Here is a 17,091-nt window from a genome sequence, read left to right as displayed (position 1 = left end):
AATAATTTGTTTTCTTTTATATACATATAATACAAAAAAACCATTGTAATTTGCATTACGTCCAGTTTTAATGTTCTCACATAGGATAGAACGTATAAAACAGAATACAAGGGTTATAAATCATATATACATGAGGTCTGTGCTGGAGTTACTAAGTGTTATCAATACCTACATTAAAATATACTGTGTATAGATATATCTATATATAAAGTACAATTTTCAAAGTGCCTTAAGTTCGAATTCTGTCACAGAATGACAAAATCTTCAGATGAAGGAAATAATATAATATACAGACAATTGCACAAGAAAATATTCATTAAATTAGAGCAGGTTATGTGGATTGGAGACCATATGGTGCAGTGATGAGCGGCTCTAAGTGTCTGTGTAAATGGACGGAATTTGGGGGAGACAGTGATCAAAGGCCGCATTCGGAAAGAAGTCTCTTTCTTGGGAGCAGTTGGTCCTGCCGTTTTCAGGGATACAATGTCCATCATATCCTGTGGAAAGAAAAAGTAAAACTTACTGTTAAGTGGAGGAGTTGCAAGTGACAACCAGTTACATTGACCATTTTCTTTTCAAAAGTTTTTCTAAAAATGTGAGCTGGAATCTGATTGTTTGTGTCACGCATGGACTTGGGGGAAGGTCAGGTGTGCAGGTGAGACACAAACATGGTTTTCACCACCACAAACAAGGGGTACACCGGGAACACTTTAAAGGGAACCTGTCAGCAGAAATTTCGCCCAAAACCTAAAAGATTCCCCCTCTGCAGCTCCTGGGCTGCATTCTAGAAAGGTCCCTGTTATTATTGTGCCCCCTGTGAGAACAAAATAAAGACTTTATAAAGTGGTACCTTTTTGTATTCAGATTCTGTAAATGTGACACGGGGGCGGGCTGCCTGATGGCCGTTAGTCTGCCTCCTGCCGCTTTAGGCCATCCCCCATTGCTGATTTCCATAGCTGTGGACGCCGCCCAGTGCTCTACAGGTCCCCGCGCATGCCCAGTGCTCATCTCTCATGGATGAGCACTGTGCCCACTGTCACCGCTGGTGACGTGCGCGCAGGCTTTAGATTATGGGCGGTGCTGTGATGTTTATTACCAAGCAAACTTGTATATGTATTTTGTATGTAACCCCCTTCTCATGTACAGCACCATGGAATTAATGGTGCTCTATAAATAAATAATAATAATAACCGCCCATAATCGCGGGACCGCGCTTTCCCCCTCGGCGTCCTTCGTTCTGCGCAAGCGCGGTGCTGCTGACCCCACGTCACCTCCTTCCCATCTTGCCCTGAGGCAGGAAATAGATAGAAGGAGGTGACGTGGGGTCAGCAGCACCGCGCTTGCGCAGAACGAAGGACGCCGAGGGGGAAAGCGCGGTCCTGCGATTATGGGCGGTTGCTTGGTAATAAACATCAGAGCACCGCCCATAATTTAAAGCATGCACGCACGTCACCAGCGGTGACACTGGGCACAGTGCTCATCCACGAGAGATGAGCACTGGGCATGCGCGGGGACCTGTGGAGCACTGGGCGGCGTCCACAGCTATGGAAATCAGCGATGGGGGACGGCCTAAAGCGGCAGGAGGCAGACTAACGGCCATCAGGCAGCCCGCCCCCGTGTCACATTTACAGAATCTGAATACAAAAAGGTACCACTTTATAAAGTCTTTATTTTGGTCAGAAAGGGGGCACAATAATAACAGGGACCTTTCTAGAATGCAGCACAGGAGCTGCAGAGGGGGAATCTTTTAGGTTTTGGGCGAAATTTCTGCTGACAGGTTCCCTTTAAGGCTAGGGCCCCACTTTGCGTTTCCACCTGCGTTTTTGGTGCTTTTTAGGTCCGTTTTGAGAAGCACCTTTTTCATGCCAAAAGGCATGCGTTTTGATTTCCTAGCAAAGTCTATGGAAAATGGTGATTTTCAGATCGCACTTTGCGTTTTAAAACGCTGCGTTTAATTTGCATATTTTGTGGCAAAAACCATGCGTTCAAAGAAGCAGCATGTCAATTGTGTTTGCCATTTTGGGTGCGTTTTGCTAACATTGAAGTCTATGAGAAATGGCAAAAACCAAGATTCCAGCAAATTCCTGCGTTTTACCTGCTTTTCCAGTGCAGAAAACATGCGTTTTGGAGTTCAAAAATGCATGCTTTTTGGACATCAAAATAATGATTTCATATGTCCCTTTACACACACACATAGTCCGACAATTAAAAATAAGAATTTTAATAAATTATTGCTATTTTTCTATTAAATATCATATTACCGCTATAATTTCATTAAATTAATCTATTTTCATTATTTTTCACACAAATATAGATTTGTTTCTTTTTTTCCAATTTTTTCATTGAGTTTGACTATTTAAACTTTATTTAGCGGTGTCATGATGTTCAAAACGCATCTAACAAAAACGCAGGTGGAAAAGCAGGTAAAAAGCGCTGAAAACGCATCTAAAACGCGGTAAATACGCATGCGTTTTCAGCGCTAAATTTCTGAAAAAGGCAACTTTGGTCAAATCAATTAAGCCAAAAACGTGCGTTTAGAACTGCAAGTAGGAGAATGCAAACTGCATTCGCAGCCTTACCACTAAGGGATCATTCAAACATCCATGCTTTTTCTAGTAAGGTTAAATAATGGACTTTCATCAACAGTGATGAGTGAGGACTACTATGCTCGGGTGCTTGTAATGAGCAGTTGAAGGCTCGGGTGGGTGCGACTTGGGTCCCCAAGTATAATGGAAGGCAATGGGGGACTCAAGTGCTTTACTGGGAAATCTTCCATGCTCAACCGAGCTTTAACTGCGTGTAACAAGTGCCGAGCATGGTAGAGCTTTCACGTATGAAAAATTAAATGAATAAATTGCAAAGCTTCTCCTGCCCATTACAGTGATTGAAGAAGGATGATATCCGTGTGATGTTCTCGAACCCATTGACTTGTATGGTTAATATTCATTTATGACTTGGATTAAAAGGTGGATATGTCTCTGATTTTTTTACTGACACACGGTGTGCAGACATCCACAGAGATGTGAGTAGCCTGTCACAGATAGAACATGCATGTCTGAATGAGGCCAAAGGGTAGGTTGACACAATGTTTTTTACATTGATTTTTCTGGTTGAAAAAAACGTCCAAAAACCATATAAAGAAATCTTTTTTTTTTTTTTTGTGCGGAGGGGGAGTATTTTCATGATGGTATTCTTAGCAGCTAATTAGCTTCAATCTCAGAGAATTCTTATTTTGCTGGACTAAAGTACAAGCATAATCCCCATCTATCTATCTATCTATCTATCTATCTATCTATCTATCTATCTATCTATCTATTTATATTGATATTATGTTTGGAGGCTACAAAATATAATAAAAAATAAATAAATAAATACACACACACACACACACAAAAAAACAACAATCTGTACCTGCATTCGGTGTGCCTGGGCCATGGTACCGGTCTGGTTCCAGCGCCTCTCTGTAGCATTCTGGATACTGCACAAAACTACCTTGAAATTCTGCACAAATAAAATTATTTTTATCATCTGCACTAAAATCATCACAAAAACTCAGATCTTGTATCAATACATTCTAAGGCCTTGTGCGCACTAGGCGTTTTTACCCGCGGTTTTGCTGCGGAAATTTCTTGAGAAATGTTTGAAATCTTTCTGCAGACATTTCCCAGCAAAACCTATGGGAAAAAAAAATAGCTCTGCGCACACAGTGTTTTTTTTCTCGAGAAAATTCTTTGTGAAGATTTTCTTGTGAAAATGTCTTGAGAAAATGTGCATGTCACTTCTTTTCCGCAGGTAGCTGCGGTATACCCCCGGTATTTCACTCCATTCACTATAATGTAATCGCGAAATTCCGGGGGTATACCGCAGGTAGCAAATGATGTGCGGTATACCCCCGGTATAGTCGCGATTTACCTGCGGTAATGTTAATCGCTGCCTGCGGTTTTGCAGGAAGTGATGTCATTATGATAGAAGAGGAAGCGGAGCAGAGTAAACACAGACGTCACAATCCCTGGACGCCGCACAGAAGCACTTCCGTGTGACCTCCTGGTGCCCGTGCAGTCTGTGTCCCGCTCCGGCCCCGCCGCTGCCAGCACAGCAGTGTCAGTGTTTGCCCGCAGTGTCAGCAGCTTGTCACCGTGCAGCGCAGGCAGACACTGACACACAGCAGCGCGTGCAGCCGCGGGGATGCCGAGCGCTGCTGTCAGGAGGTGAGATGAGATCATTACCTGCTGTGACGATCTCCTGCCTCCTGACGTCACCGCTGTCACTGCCGTCTATGCCCGCGGCCCGAGACTTTCACTGGCGGTGATGTCACGGGCTCTCGCGATACTGCTGAGAACGCGGCGGGCATAGAAGGCAGTGACAGCGCTGATGGCATGACTGCAGGAGATCGTCACAGCAGGTAATGATCTCATCTAACCTCCTGATGGCAGCGCTCGTCATCCCCTGCAGTGACCTGGGCTGACCTATTGATGTTAGCTCAGGTCACTGCATTACTCTCCCAGCCAACAGGGAACCTTCTGTTCTTCATTGACTGGGACAGTGACTATGGTATGGATCGTCGTGAGACCCCTCCACCCCTTATTGGATTACGCCGGACCTGGATTTGATTGTTCTTGTCAATAAATTGGTGAAAGAGGGAATGTGGGGAGTGTTTTTTCAATTAAAACTTTTTTGTTGTTTATTTTTTATTTCTTATTGACTGGGTTGGTGATGTCGGGTATCTGATAGACGCGTGACATCACTAACCCCAGGGCTTGATGCCAGGTGACATTACACATCTGGCATCAACCCCATATATTACCCCGTTTGCCACCGCACCAGGGCAACGGGATGCGTTGGGGCGAAGCGCCAGGATTGGCACGTCTAATGGATGCGCCACTTCTGGGGTGGCTGCAGCCTGCTATTTTTAGGCTGGGGAGTGTCCAATAACAGTGGACCTCCCTAGTCTGAGAATATCAGACCCCAGCTGTCCGCTTTACCTTGGCTGGTGATCCAATTTGGGGGGGACCCCACGTTTTTTGTTTTAAATTATTTATTTAATGTAAAATAACAGCATGGGGTGCCCTCTGTTTTGGATTACCAGCCAAGGTGAAGCTGCCAGCTGTGGTTTGCAGGCTGCAGCCGTCTGCTTTACCCTAGCTGGCTACAAAAGATGGGGGGACCCCACGTCATTTTTTTTTTAAATTATTTATTTATTTTTTGGCCAAATACAAGGCTAGGCACCCTTTAGTGCCACATGAAAGTCACTAAAGGGTGCCAGCTTACGATATGCAGGGGGTGGAACATTATATAGGTCTTTTTCATCTATCTATCTATCTATCTATCTATTCATCTATCCATCTTTCCCTCTATCCATTATCTGTCTATCTATCGATTATCTATCTATTATCTATATTATTTATTGCAGTTCAGCATAAAAAAAACGCAGGGACCAACCTGTGGCAAAATCGCGCCAAAAACGCATGCGTTTTTCCCACTGTTTTGGTGCGTTTTTTTTACCGCAGGTGCGGTAATCTTCAACTTCCAGAAGTTTCTCAAGAAATTTTCTTGAGAAAAATCACTTTTCTAGCGCGCACATAGCCTAAAAGGATTTTTTTTCTCTCAATTTTGAAACATTGAAGGGGTTGTCTTATTTTGATGACCAAATCTTAATACAGGTCATACATATCAGATTATCTGATCCAAATACTAAAAACACCCATTGATCAGTGGTTATTAGCTTTGGTGATATCACTACGTAAACATTGCACTGAAATAAATATGAATTGATCTGCAACACTGGGAAGCAGCCATTACACGTTGAACAGGGCTGTTTGATTGCCTCAATTCTTTTGTTGTGCGTGTCAGTTTTAATGAAGAATGAAGGGAACCCTGAATTACCATGCACCAAATTCATTAACAACTACCATGAGCATCCGCCTGCTTTCATGTGTCTCAATCATTCCTAACTAGAGCAGCACGGTGGCTCAGTGGATAGCACTGTACTATATATAGGGCAGCGCGGTGACTCAGTGGTTAGCAATGTACTACGGTTTATATAGGTCAGCACGGTGGCTCAGTGGTTAGCACTGTACTATATATGTGGCAGCATGCTGGCTGAGTGGTTAGCAATATACTATATATAGGGCAACATGCTGGCTGAGTGATTAGCAATATACTATATATAGGGCAGCACGGTGGCTCAGTGGTTAGCACTGTACTATATATGTGGCAGCATGCTGGCTGAGTGGTTAGCAATATACTATATATAGGGCAGCACGGTGGCTCAGTGGTTAACACTGTACTATATATAGGGCAGTACGGTGGCTCAGTAGTTTGTCAGGAGTTTGTATGTTTTCCCAGTGTTTGCGTGGGTTTCCTCCAGGTTCTCCAGGTTCCTCCCACACACTAAAGACAAACTGATCTAGATTGTGAGCCCCAATGGGACAGTGATGATAATCTCTGTAAAGCGCTGCAGAATTTGTTGGTGCTATATAAGCAATGCATCATAAATAACTAGTAAAAAACAGATTTATGGGACATAATCATCAATGTGCTGTATATCTGCCCCACTAGTTGTACATTAAATATTGCATTCTGAAGACTGGAGGGGCAGTGAAATGTGGTATATTTAGGCCACCTAATCTGAGAGAAGCATGGTAAAGAGACCAGATTGCAGTGATGTGTCACTTACTGGGCTGCCTGCTGAAGCTTTTATAAAATCACTATTTTATCAGCAGGAAACTATCATTACTGCACTACTTTCATGCTGCCAGGTTGTCCCAAGCACGTCCCCACCACTGATCGGCAGCTTTCTGTCTATGCACAGTGTACACAGAAAGCTGCCAATCAGTGGTGTGGGTAAGACTATACAGAGTAAGAATTAGAGGGCTGGTAGATAAAACAGATTTTATCAAAACTCCAGCAAATAGACCAGTAAGTGATACGTCGCTGGAATCAGTGTTTCTACCCCTACATTATGCTGCTCTCAGATATGGCAGCAAAAACCTGGTGACAGACAGATTTTTTTGTAACTTGTTTGTCATGGCTGTAGTACTTTGCAGATTGTAATGTGGCTCCATTGACCTACAAAGTGGTAGCAGCATAGAGCAAACATTGGCCACACAACTTGTAGCTCTAGTATTACAGGACCAAACCTACTCATGGAAACCAATACATCTGCTCCCATGTGGTCCTAGAATATAGAATAACTTATGGCAACAAAGCGTGGAGGCGGGTGACTACAATGTGAGTATACTTGGGATAATTGAATTTTGGTTTCATTAATCTATTTGTATAATAAAACAATATAAAAAGAAGACAAAACAGATATGTACACAAACACATTTTAATACCTGAGATTTGGGGTGCTGTAGGACCCTGAAATGTGCGGTAATGTTTCCCCACTAAACTTTGCTCTCCATGGTGAGACTTCTGGTGGGAGCTGGTAGAAGATTCCCGGTGTAGTAATGAAGATGAGACCGTAGACTTCATAGGACTGGAGAGATGACTGAGAACATGGGGAGACATTCTGTGTGACACATAGAAGAGGAGAGAATGTCATTCTGGAAGGCATGGTGCCGCCGTTTTCATAACCACTGCCCAGTAGTGCCCCTGCCCTATATACACCGTACATTAACATCATCTACCTTGGCTTCCAGAATTATTACTGTCGTAGTCTAGTTTAGAAAGCGGTTACAGAATTGTTCATTTGCAAATCTCGCGCACATGGATCACTTTAGTTTGGATATGGATCACTTAATTTGCTATCTCCCAGGTTGCTGGCATATTTGTACTTTTTGTCATGCTTAGATTGTAAGTGTTAATTGGTTCCCTATGTTCTGGAGGATCAATATATTGGAATGTCTCATTATTTGGGGCAGCTACTTGGCCCTAGTCCAGGAACAAGACCTATTCATCGAGAGTCTCCTAGATCTTTTTTTTAACAGGAACATCACAAGCTGTACAAACACAAGGATTGTTGCCATCGTGACAATTCTGACATATTAAAGATTTTTTTTAGCCAAAAATGTACTTTCTTTATTTCTCTGTTATTTCTCAGGATGGGTAAGAAAAGGATGTCCCATATTCAGAATTTAATCTATTGATTACAGGGAACCTGCAAGGTCCCAACACTTTTAGGCTATGTGCGGACGTTGCGTCGGAGTACCTGCAGTTTATTCTGCACGTTTTCCTTCCCTTGGTTTTTGACCAAATGGCTTTTGACCATTTTTAGCGCTAAAAACGCATGCGTTTTTACCGCGTTTTTAGTGCGTTTTTAGCGCTTTTTACCTGCGTTTTCACCTGCGTTTCTGCAGATGCGTTTTTGAGATCAAGACACTGAGAAATAAAGTTGAATTAGTCAAAAAGAATGAAAAAAGAGAAAGAAAGTATAAAATTAACTTTTAATAAAACGATATGGGAAATTATCATTTTTAATGAAAAAATAGTGGTTATGCACATTCTATCAGAAAAATAGGTGAAGTTTCTAATTTTTTAACATTCAAATTTTCGGTTATTGTGTGTGTGTAAAGGAACATTAGAACCCATTAAATTATGTCCAGAAAAGCATGCGTTTTTGGAGCCAAAAACGCAGTGGAAAAGCAGGTAAAAAGCATGAAAAACGCAGGAATTGTGATTTTGGTTGCTTTTTGCCATTTCTCATTGACTCCAATGTTAAGGAAACGCTGCAGAAATGGCAAAAACAACTGACATGCTGCTTCTTTTTCAGCATTGTTTTTGACCACAAATATGCAAATTAAACGCTGCAGAAAAAAAAGCAAAGTGCAGACAGGATTTCTGCTTTTCCCATAGACTTTGCTGGAAAACAAAAACGCATGCGTTTTGGCACAAAAACGCTGCAGCTAAAAACGCTGCAGAAACGCGGGAAAAAACGCAACGTGCGAACATAGCCTTATACCGCCACCATTATGTTTTACGTTTTGTTAACACAGAATGAGGCGTTCAAAAATGACAAGTTTTTCATGTTGAAATCACTTTAGGAAACACTAATTTTGGAGGCAAATTTTTCTTTTCCTGAAGAGTTTTGGAAAAGTTTTTTCCTTGAGCGCTTTTTGGAGCCTTTTGATTTTAGTGTCTAGTTTGAAATGGATTCCAAGAGGGTCCTCTTCACAAAATTTTTGCACCTTTTTTTTTCAATTGGGCACTTTTCAAATCCATTCCAAGAACAAAAAAATAAATGTGGCTTCGCCATTCCAATACATAAGAGGAATTTTCTAAGCATTTTTAAGGAGTATTTTGAAGTGGTTCTGCTGAAAAAGACCTTGTAAGTAGGTATGAACAAACCTGAACTGTTAGGCTAGGGCGCCACTTTGCGTTCATCTACTTGCAGTTCTAAACGCACGTTTTGGGCTTAATTGATTTGACCAAAGTTGCCTTTTTCAGAAATTTAGCGCTGAAAATGCATGCGTATTTACCGTGTTTTAGATGCGTTTTCAGCGCTTTTTTCATGCTTTTCCACCTGCGTTTTGATAGATGCGTTTTGAACATCATGACACTGCTAAATAAAGTTTAAATAGTCAAACTCAATGAAAAAATTGGAAAAAAAGAAACAAATCTATATTTTTGTGAAAAATAATGAAAATAGATTAATTTAATGAAATTATAGCGGTAATATGATATTTAATGGAAAAATAGCAATAATTTATTAAAATTCTTATTTTTAATTGTCGGACTATGTGTGTGTGTAAAGGGACATATGAAATCATTATTTTCCCTGCCGCCCATGACAGCACCACATGAGAGATAGGTTCCGCCCACATCAGGACAGGAAACCCACTGATAAAAAGGCGGTACCTCTCCTCCACATCAGTTTGGTTTCCTGTCCTGGTATGGACAACCCATTGATGTCCCAGGTCCGGCCCGGTGTGGAAGCCTGGTACTTACCTGAAGCCGGTGCTCGGGCCTGGATGCACCCCCCCTCGGTCTCGGACCTCTGCGGCGGTGAGGCGCGGGCCTGGAGCGGGAGGTCGGCCCGGCGTCGCTCCGGGGATGTGCGCACTCACGGCGGCCGCTGGAAGGCTTGTCCCTGCTGTGCTGCACGCCGGGGTGAAGCTGGACGCTCCGACCGGAAGTGACGCGATTCCAGGATGCCGTGCGCCCTGCGACCAGGAAGTGACTGGTGTGCGCATGCGCACTCGGATCCAAGATGGCGGCGCCCATCTAAAGAGATATCTCTGGCCGGCGCTTGGGACTGGTGAGTTTTTTTTTTCTCCTCCATTATGGCAGGAGATTCCCCCCGCAGCAAGGAGCAGCGCAAGGAGTCGCCCCAGCGTGGCTCGGACCGCGGCTCTGCGGATCGTTCCCGGAAGGCTGTGTCGAGCCCGGGCAGCGTTCGGTCGGTGGGTCCCAGGAGATCCAAGGGGAATCCGCCTCCTGATCCGGTATTGCCTGGAGTCGTGGGGGTGAGTGGACTTCGTGGTCTTCGTGTTTCTAAGTCCCCGTTTCCGTGTCCCCTCTCTTGTTAGGTACCGAAGAAGAGTGCCTCCAAGCAGCGTCACAAGGAATGTGCCATATGCCAATCCTCCCTGTCTTCGGATTACACCAAGGCCCTATGTGCAGACTGTATCCAACAGACCCTGCTCAAAGAGGGGCCGGGGTTCTCCTCTGAATTGCGCTCCATTATCAGGGCGGAAGTACAGGAGTCCCTTAAATCCCTTAAGGGAGGCAGGAGGCGCAAGAAGTCCCGTCATCATAAGCAGTCTACTCCCGATACCTCGGCGGGTTCGGCCCGGGGCTCTCGGTCGTCGGGATCCTCGGGATCTTCCCCCTCCGATTCTGGCTCCTCTTCCTCTTCCGATGAGGGTGGTCGTCCTTGTTTCCCTACAGCAGACGTGGGACCTTTGGTGAAGGCTGTACGTTCGACCATGGGCATAGTGGACTCCAGGGGGCCCGAATCTACCCAGGATGTCATGTTTGGGGGCTTGGATTCCAGGAAGCGTAAGGGGTTTCCCATTCCCCAAAAGGTTCAAGGTCTCATTACTGACCAGTGGAAAAAGATGGACAAAAGGTTGAATCTTAGCTCTTCCCTAAAACGGAAGTACCCTGTGGATGAGGAGGCGTCTACCTCTTGGGATAGGACCCCAAAAATTGATGTCGCTATTGCCAAGGCGTCTCGTTCCACTACCTTGCCGTTTGAGGACTTGGGGTCCCTTAAGGATCAGCTGGATAGGAAGGCTGATGGTTTTCTGAGAGGTACATGGGAGTCTGCGGCGGGTGGCTTGCGCCCGGCCGTGACCGGCGCCTGTGTTGCCCGGTCTTTGATGGTGTGGCTTCAGCAGTTGGAAGACCAGTTGCGCAATGACGCTCCTAGGAAGGATATTATCTCGTCCTTGCCCTTAATACAGGGTGCTGCTGCCTTTCTGGCTGATGCCTCGGTTGATTCTTTAAGACTGTTCGCCAGGTCGGCGGCGCTGTCCAATTCAGCGCGTCGGGCCCTCTGGCTGAAGACTTGGAAGGGTGATGTCCAATCCAAGGGACGGCTTTGCAGCATGCCTTGTGAGGGTGCCTATCTTTTTGGCTCTAGCCTGGACGACCTCCTCACTAAAGCATCCGATAGGAAACAGGGGTTTCCAGTTTTTCCGGTGGCGTCCTCTCGCAGCCGGCCCTTTCGGAGACGTCAGTTTTTTGCAAAGAAGTCTCAAAAACCGCATGATCAGTGGAAGGACCGTAGAAAGAACAACTCGGGTTTTCTCTTCGGCAAGCACTCCGATAATAAGCCCAAGTCCTCTCAATGACGCCTATCATCAGGTAGGGGGTCGGTTGTCCCTCTTCCTCCATGCATGGCGGGCAATCTCCTCCAACAGGTGGCTCCTTCAGATTGTGGAGGAGGGGTTGAAATTGGACTTCCGTTCGCCCCCTCGGGGGTCTCTCATACTAACGTCCTTGCGGTCCCCAGAGCGGCAGATGGCCTTGGAAGTAGAAGTGCTCACTCTCCTCTCAAGGAACGTCGTTCAGGAGGTCCCCATAGGTCAAGAAGGGGAGGGGTTTTACTCCACTCTGTTTCTGGTTCGGAAGCCGGACTCCTCCTTCCGCACCATCTTCAACCTGAGAAGCTTAAATTTGCATCTGGAACAGCGAGCCTTCAAAATGGAGACCATGAAGTCGACTGTCAGACTGTTGTATCCAGGGTGTTTCATGGCGGTCCTCGACTTGAAGGACGCCTATTATCACATCCCTATTTTTCCGGCTCACCGGCGGTTCCTCAGATTCGCACTACGCGTCTCCGGGAGGCTGAGACACTTCCAATTCGCAGCGCTGCCATTCGGGCTTTCCATGGCCCCACGGATCTTCACCAAAGTCCTCGCGGAGGTCATGGCTCATGTCAGGGAACAGGACATATTGATCGTTCCGTATCTGGACGACCTCCTGATAGTGGGTCAGTCGGAGTCTCTCTGTGCGACTCACGTGACCAAGGTCATCACCATCCTAGAAGGACTGGGGTGGGTGGTGAATCGACAGAAGTCCAGACTCCAGCCTCTCCAGTGTCAAGTCTTCCTGGGTCTCGTCTTGGACTCCACCAGCCAGTTGTGCCACCTGCCAGAGGACAAGGTCGCCAGGATCTTGTCCTTTCTCTCTTCCGTGAAAAGTTGCCCTCGCATGTCCTTGCGACAAGCTATGTCGCTGGTCGGGGCTCTTACCTCTTGCATCCCAGGAGTGTGGTGGGCCCAACTGCGTTCCAGAATCCTCCAGATGGAGGTCCTTCGGTTTCAGAGACTGTTAGGGGGCTGTTTGGAGAAGCTTTTGACCCTGTCTGCGGCCACTTTGCACTCCCTGGGTTGGTGGCAGGACCCCTCTCACCTCCGGATGGGGGTTCCTTGGCTTTCCCCGGTCACGGACACTATAGTCACGGATGCCAGCCATTGGGGGTGGGGTGCCCATCTACGCCACCTGGTGCTTCAGGGTCCCTGGGACGCTCAGTTGGTCAGACAGTCCTCCAACTTCAGGGAGCTCATGGCGGTTCTCAAGGCGCTAGAGGGGTTCCTCCCCTTCTTGGAAGGTCGCCATGTTCGGATCCTTTCGGACAACAGGGTGACGGTAGCGTACATCAACCATCAGGGCGGCACCAGATCCCCTTCTCTTCTGGCTCTGACTTTGCACATCTTCCAGCTGGCCGAACAACATCTCTCCTCCTTGACAGCTCTTCATATCAAGGGGACGGACAACGAGGAGGCAGACTTCCTCAGCCGGCACTGTCTCCGTCAGGGGGAGTGGTCCTTGGACCCGGAGGTCTTTCACAAGATCACGCTTCTATGGGGTGTCCCTGTTCTGGACCTGTTCGCTACCCGGGCAAATCGGAAAGTGGACAGGTTCTGCTCTCTCAACCCCCGAGACGATCCTGTTGCCCTCGATGCCTTCCAGATGTCTTGGTCTCAGGGCCTCCTGTACGCATTTCCTCCCCTGATCCTGTTGCCTTCGGTTCTCCGGAAAATCCGGACCGACAGGGCAGAGATTATTCTCATCGCCCCCTTCTGGCCAAAACGGGCGTGGTTTTACTGGCTGCGGACACTATCTCTGGGGGATCCTTGGGTTCTCCCGGACGCCCCTCGTCTCCTGTCCCAGGGCCCAGTCCGTCACCCCCCCCGACCCGGCTCTCCATTTGACGGCTTGGCGTTTGAGCGGCGGCTGCTAGCTCGACGTGGGTTTTCCTCTTGCTTGATCGATACTCTTCTTCGCAGTAGGAAAGCGGTCACCACAGCCATTTACGGTAGGGTCTGGAAGCGCTTTCTCCTTCAGTCGGGGGCTCGGGCGGAGGGCCCCCCTCCTATCCCGGCTATTCTGGAATTCCTCCAGAAGGGGTTGGAATTGGGGCTCTCCACCAGTACGCTCAAGGTGCAGGTATCAGCCTTAGGGGCTCTGTTTCATTGTAGTCTGGCGCAGAATGAATGGGTTTGCCGGTTCATTAAATCTAAGTCCAAGTCTGTACCTGTTCGGGCTCCCAGGGTTCCCCCTTGGGACCTTAATTTAGTGTTGGATGCCCTCACGGGGCCTCCGTTTGAGCCCTTGGGGGAAGTCCCTCTTAAACTGCTGTCACTTAAGGTTTTCCTCCTCGTCGCGCTCACCTCGGCCAGGCGGGTGGGGGATCTCCAAGCCTTGTCTGTGGTTCACCCTTATACCCAGATTCTGGATGATAGGGTAGTGTTGCGGTCTTGGGCGGAGAGGGCGGATGCCTCTCTTGACCAGATCTGTCGGGCGGCTACTTGGTCGTCTCCTGGGACTTTCTTTCGGCACTATAGGCTGGACTTGTCCTCCACAACTGACCTTTCCTTTGGGAGACGGGTCTTACAAGCGGTGGTCCCTCCCTAAGGTGGTTGGTCTATATAAATCTCTCATGTGGTGCTGTCATGGGCGGCAGGGAAAAATCTTAATTACTCACCGGTAATGGGATTTTCAATAGCCCATGACAGCACCCTTAGTTCCCCCCCTATTCACTGGTTGTGGGCACCCTTCGGGGAGTGTTAGAGTTATTGGTGGTTTCCTTGGGTGGTGGTGTGATTAATCTGTTTATTGTGTTTTGTTGGTCCTCTCTGGCTCTGAAAACCTACTGATGTGGAGGAGAGGTACCGCCTTTTTATCAGTGGGTTTCCTGTCCTGATGTGGGCGGAACCTATCTCTCATGTGGTGCTGTCATGGGCTATTGAAAATCCCATTACCGGTGAGTAATTAAGATTTTTGATGTCCAAAAAGTATGCGTTTTTGAAGTCCAAAACGCATGTTTTCTGCACTGGAAAAGCAGGTAAAACGCAGGAATTTGCTGGAATCTTGGTTTTTGCCATTTCTCATAGACTTCAATGTTAGCAAAACGCACCCAAAATGGCAAAAACAATCGACATGTTGCTTCTTTGAACGCATGGTTTTTGCAACAATATGCAAATATGCAAATTAAATGCAGCGTTTTAAAACGCAAAGTGTGGTCTAAAAATCCCCATTTTCCATAGAATTTACTGGGAAATCAAAACGCATGCCTTTTGGCATAAAAAAGGTGCTTCTCAAAACGGACCTAAAAAGCACCAAAAACGCAGGTGGAAACGCAAAGTGGGGGCCTAACCTTAAATTCGTGTTTATACCAAGTGTCAGGGTCTCGGACTCACATACTAAAAAATAAGTCAGTGTCCGAATTGGGGTAGTGTTCATATGTTAAAGTTTGTTGAAAGACAGCAGCACAGACCATCAACAGGCTTTATTGCATGTGAAAGTTGCTGTATGCTTCTGTGAACATTAATTTTTTTTTTTTTTTAAATGATGTGGGCTCCCACCTATTTTTGATAATTAGCACAGGTATAATAGACATCTGTGGGCCTTAACCCTCAGCTGTCAGCTTTATCTTGGCTGGTTATCAAAAAAAATATTTAAGTAAATAATTTCAAAAAATGACATGGGGTCCCCCATATTTTTGATAACTAGCCAAGGTAAAACAGACAGTTGGGGGCTGGTATTATCAGGCTGGGGATGTCCATAGTTATTGGGCTCTTCCAGCCTAAAAAGAGCAGCACACAACCGCCCCAGAAGTGGTGCATCCATTAGATTAGATTATCAGGTTGGGAAGGGCCAAATATCCATGGGCCTTACCAGTCTGATAATAATATCAGCCCCCAGCTGTCTGCTTTACCTTGGCTGCTTATCAAACATACTGGGGGACCCCCACATCATTTTATTAAATTACTTATTTAAATAACTTAAAAAAAGGCGTGGGCTCCCGCCTATTTTTGATAACCAGCCAAGATAACACTGACAGCTGAGTGTTAAAGCCCGCAGTTTTCTATTTTACCTGCGCGGTTTATCAAAAATAGGTGGGACCCCACGTCATTTTTATATTTTATACCCTATCTACTGTCACACGGTGTCTGGCTTGAAACTCAATGAGTGTCAGGATTACTTCAGATGCTGTTCACACAGCCGAGTCAGACACGCCACACAATGCTGCTTATGAGTTGCACAGGCAGTGCTCTTGTTAGTAATCGAGCTTGCAGGAGTTAATTTCTGCTAGCCTGTGGATTACTGCTTGAATCACGTGTTGCAGAAGACCTATTAGGCTATGTCCGCACTTTGCGTCAAGGTAGTTGCAGTTCAAAACGCATCCTCTGGCAGAAATTGCATTTGCCAAAGTTGCTTTTGACCATAAATTAGCGGTAAATACGCGTGCGTATTTACCGCGTTTTACCTGCGTTTTTAGCGCTTTTTACATGAGTTTCCATTGCATAAAGACAGATGCGTTTTGAACATAAAGACACTGATAAATAAAGTTTAAACAAGCAAACACTATGAAAAAAGGGAAAAAAAGAAAAAAAAATTAAATTTATTTAAATCATAATGATAAAAGATCTATATCATATAATTATAGCGGTTTTATACAATTTTTGTTAAAAATAACAATTTAATAATTTAAATTAATTTAATTGTCGGACTATGTGTGTGTGTAAAGGAACATATCATTCCATTATTTTGATGATCTAAACGCATGCGTTGTTGTAGTCCAAAACGCATGATTTCTGCTGGTAAAAAGCAGCTAAAACGCTGGAATTTTGATGGTTGTTGTTTTTTCCCACTTCTCATTGACTTCAGTGTTAGCAAAACGCAGCCCAAATGGCAAAAACAATTGACATGCTGCTTCTTTGGACGCTGAGTTTTTGCCCAAAATTATGCAAATTTGACACAGCGTTTTGAAACGCAAAGTGCGGCCAAGAATTCCGCAAATCCCATAGACTTTGCTGGAAAATCAAAACGCATGCTTTTTGGCATGAAAACGCTGCAGTTCTAAACTCTTCAGAAAAGCAGGTGAAAACGCAAAGTGCGGACACAGCCTTACAGTCGCTTCCGCCCTTTTTAAGATGGTGGAACCTGGTCTACCATGCCATATGATAGCTTTATGCGATCTTATTCCTTGTGCTTTGAGATCCAGATCCTGGTGAAATTCTGTGAGCTGTTTGGTGTGTTTTGGAAGTACTCTTGTTGTCTGATTATTTCCTCCCTTCCTTTAGTTTCCTCCTTAGCACGTATTGTCTATAAGTCTGTGAGCGATTGCTGTGATTTTGAGTTTTGTCTGTTCGTGTGGGATTAATCTCTTCTGTCCCGGCCCTCTCCTGTGTGGAG

The 17,091-nt window shown here is 45.6% G+C and overlaps 1 protein-coding gene and 1 long non-coding RNA gene across 3 annotated transcripts in view; one reads left to right on the top strand and one right to left on the bottom strand.

Annotated features, from left to right (window-relative positions):
* The window catches only part of LOC142248819 (uncharacterized), a 144,474-nt gene that overhangs the window by 30,868 nt on the left and 96,515 nt on the right, over positions 1–17,091 (top strand). The window lies entirely within an intron of this gene.
* The window catches only part of GLIS1 (GLIS family zinc finger 1), a 112,546-nt gene continuing 95,571 nt past the window's right edge, over positions 117–17,091 (bottom strand). Inside the window, exons 7-9 of the mRNA XM_075320129.1 lie at positions 7,338–7,513; positions 3,412–3,501; positions 117–497 (exon numbers count right to left, since the gene is read on the bottom strand). Coding sequence (XP_075176244.1) covers positions 373–497; positions 3,412–3,501; positions 7,338–7,513 — 391 coding nt within the window. The 3' untranslated portion in view covers positions 117–372. The remainder of the gene's footprint in view (positions 498–3,411; positions 3,502–7,337; positions 7,514–17,091) is intronic.

The sequence above is a fragment of the Anomaloglossus baeobatrachus genome, chromosome 8 (assembly GCF_048569485.1).
Source record: "Anomaloglossus baeobatrachus isolate aAnoBae1 chromosome 8, aAnoBae1.hap1, whole genome shotgun sequence".
In the NCBI taxonomy this organism is placed as follows: domain Eukaryota; kingdom Metazoa; phylum Chordata; class Amphibia; order Anura; family Aromobatidae; genus Anomaloglossus; species Anomaloglossus baeobatrachus.
The sequence above is the reverse complement of the archived record's forward strand: the minus strand, read 5'-3'. Positions and strand labels throughout refer to the sequence as shown.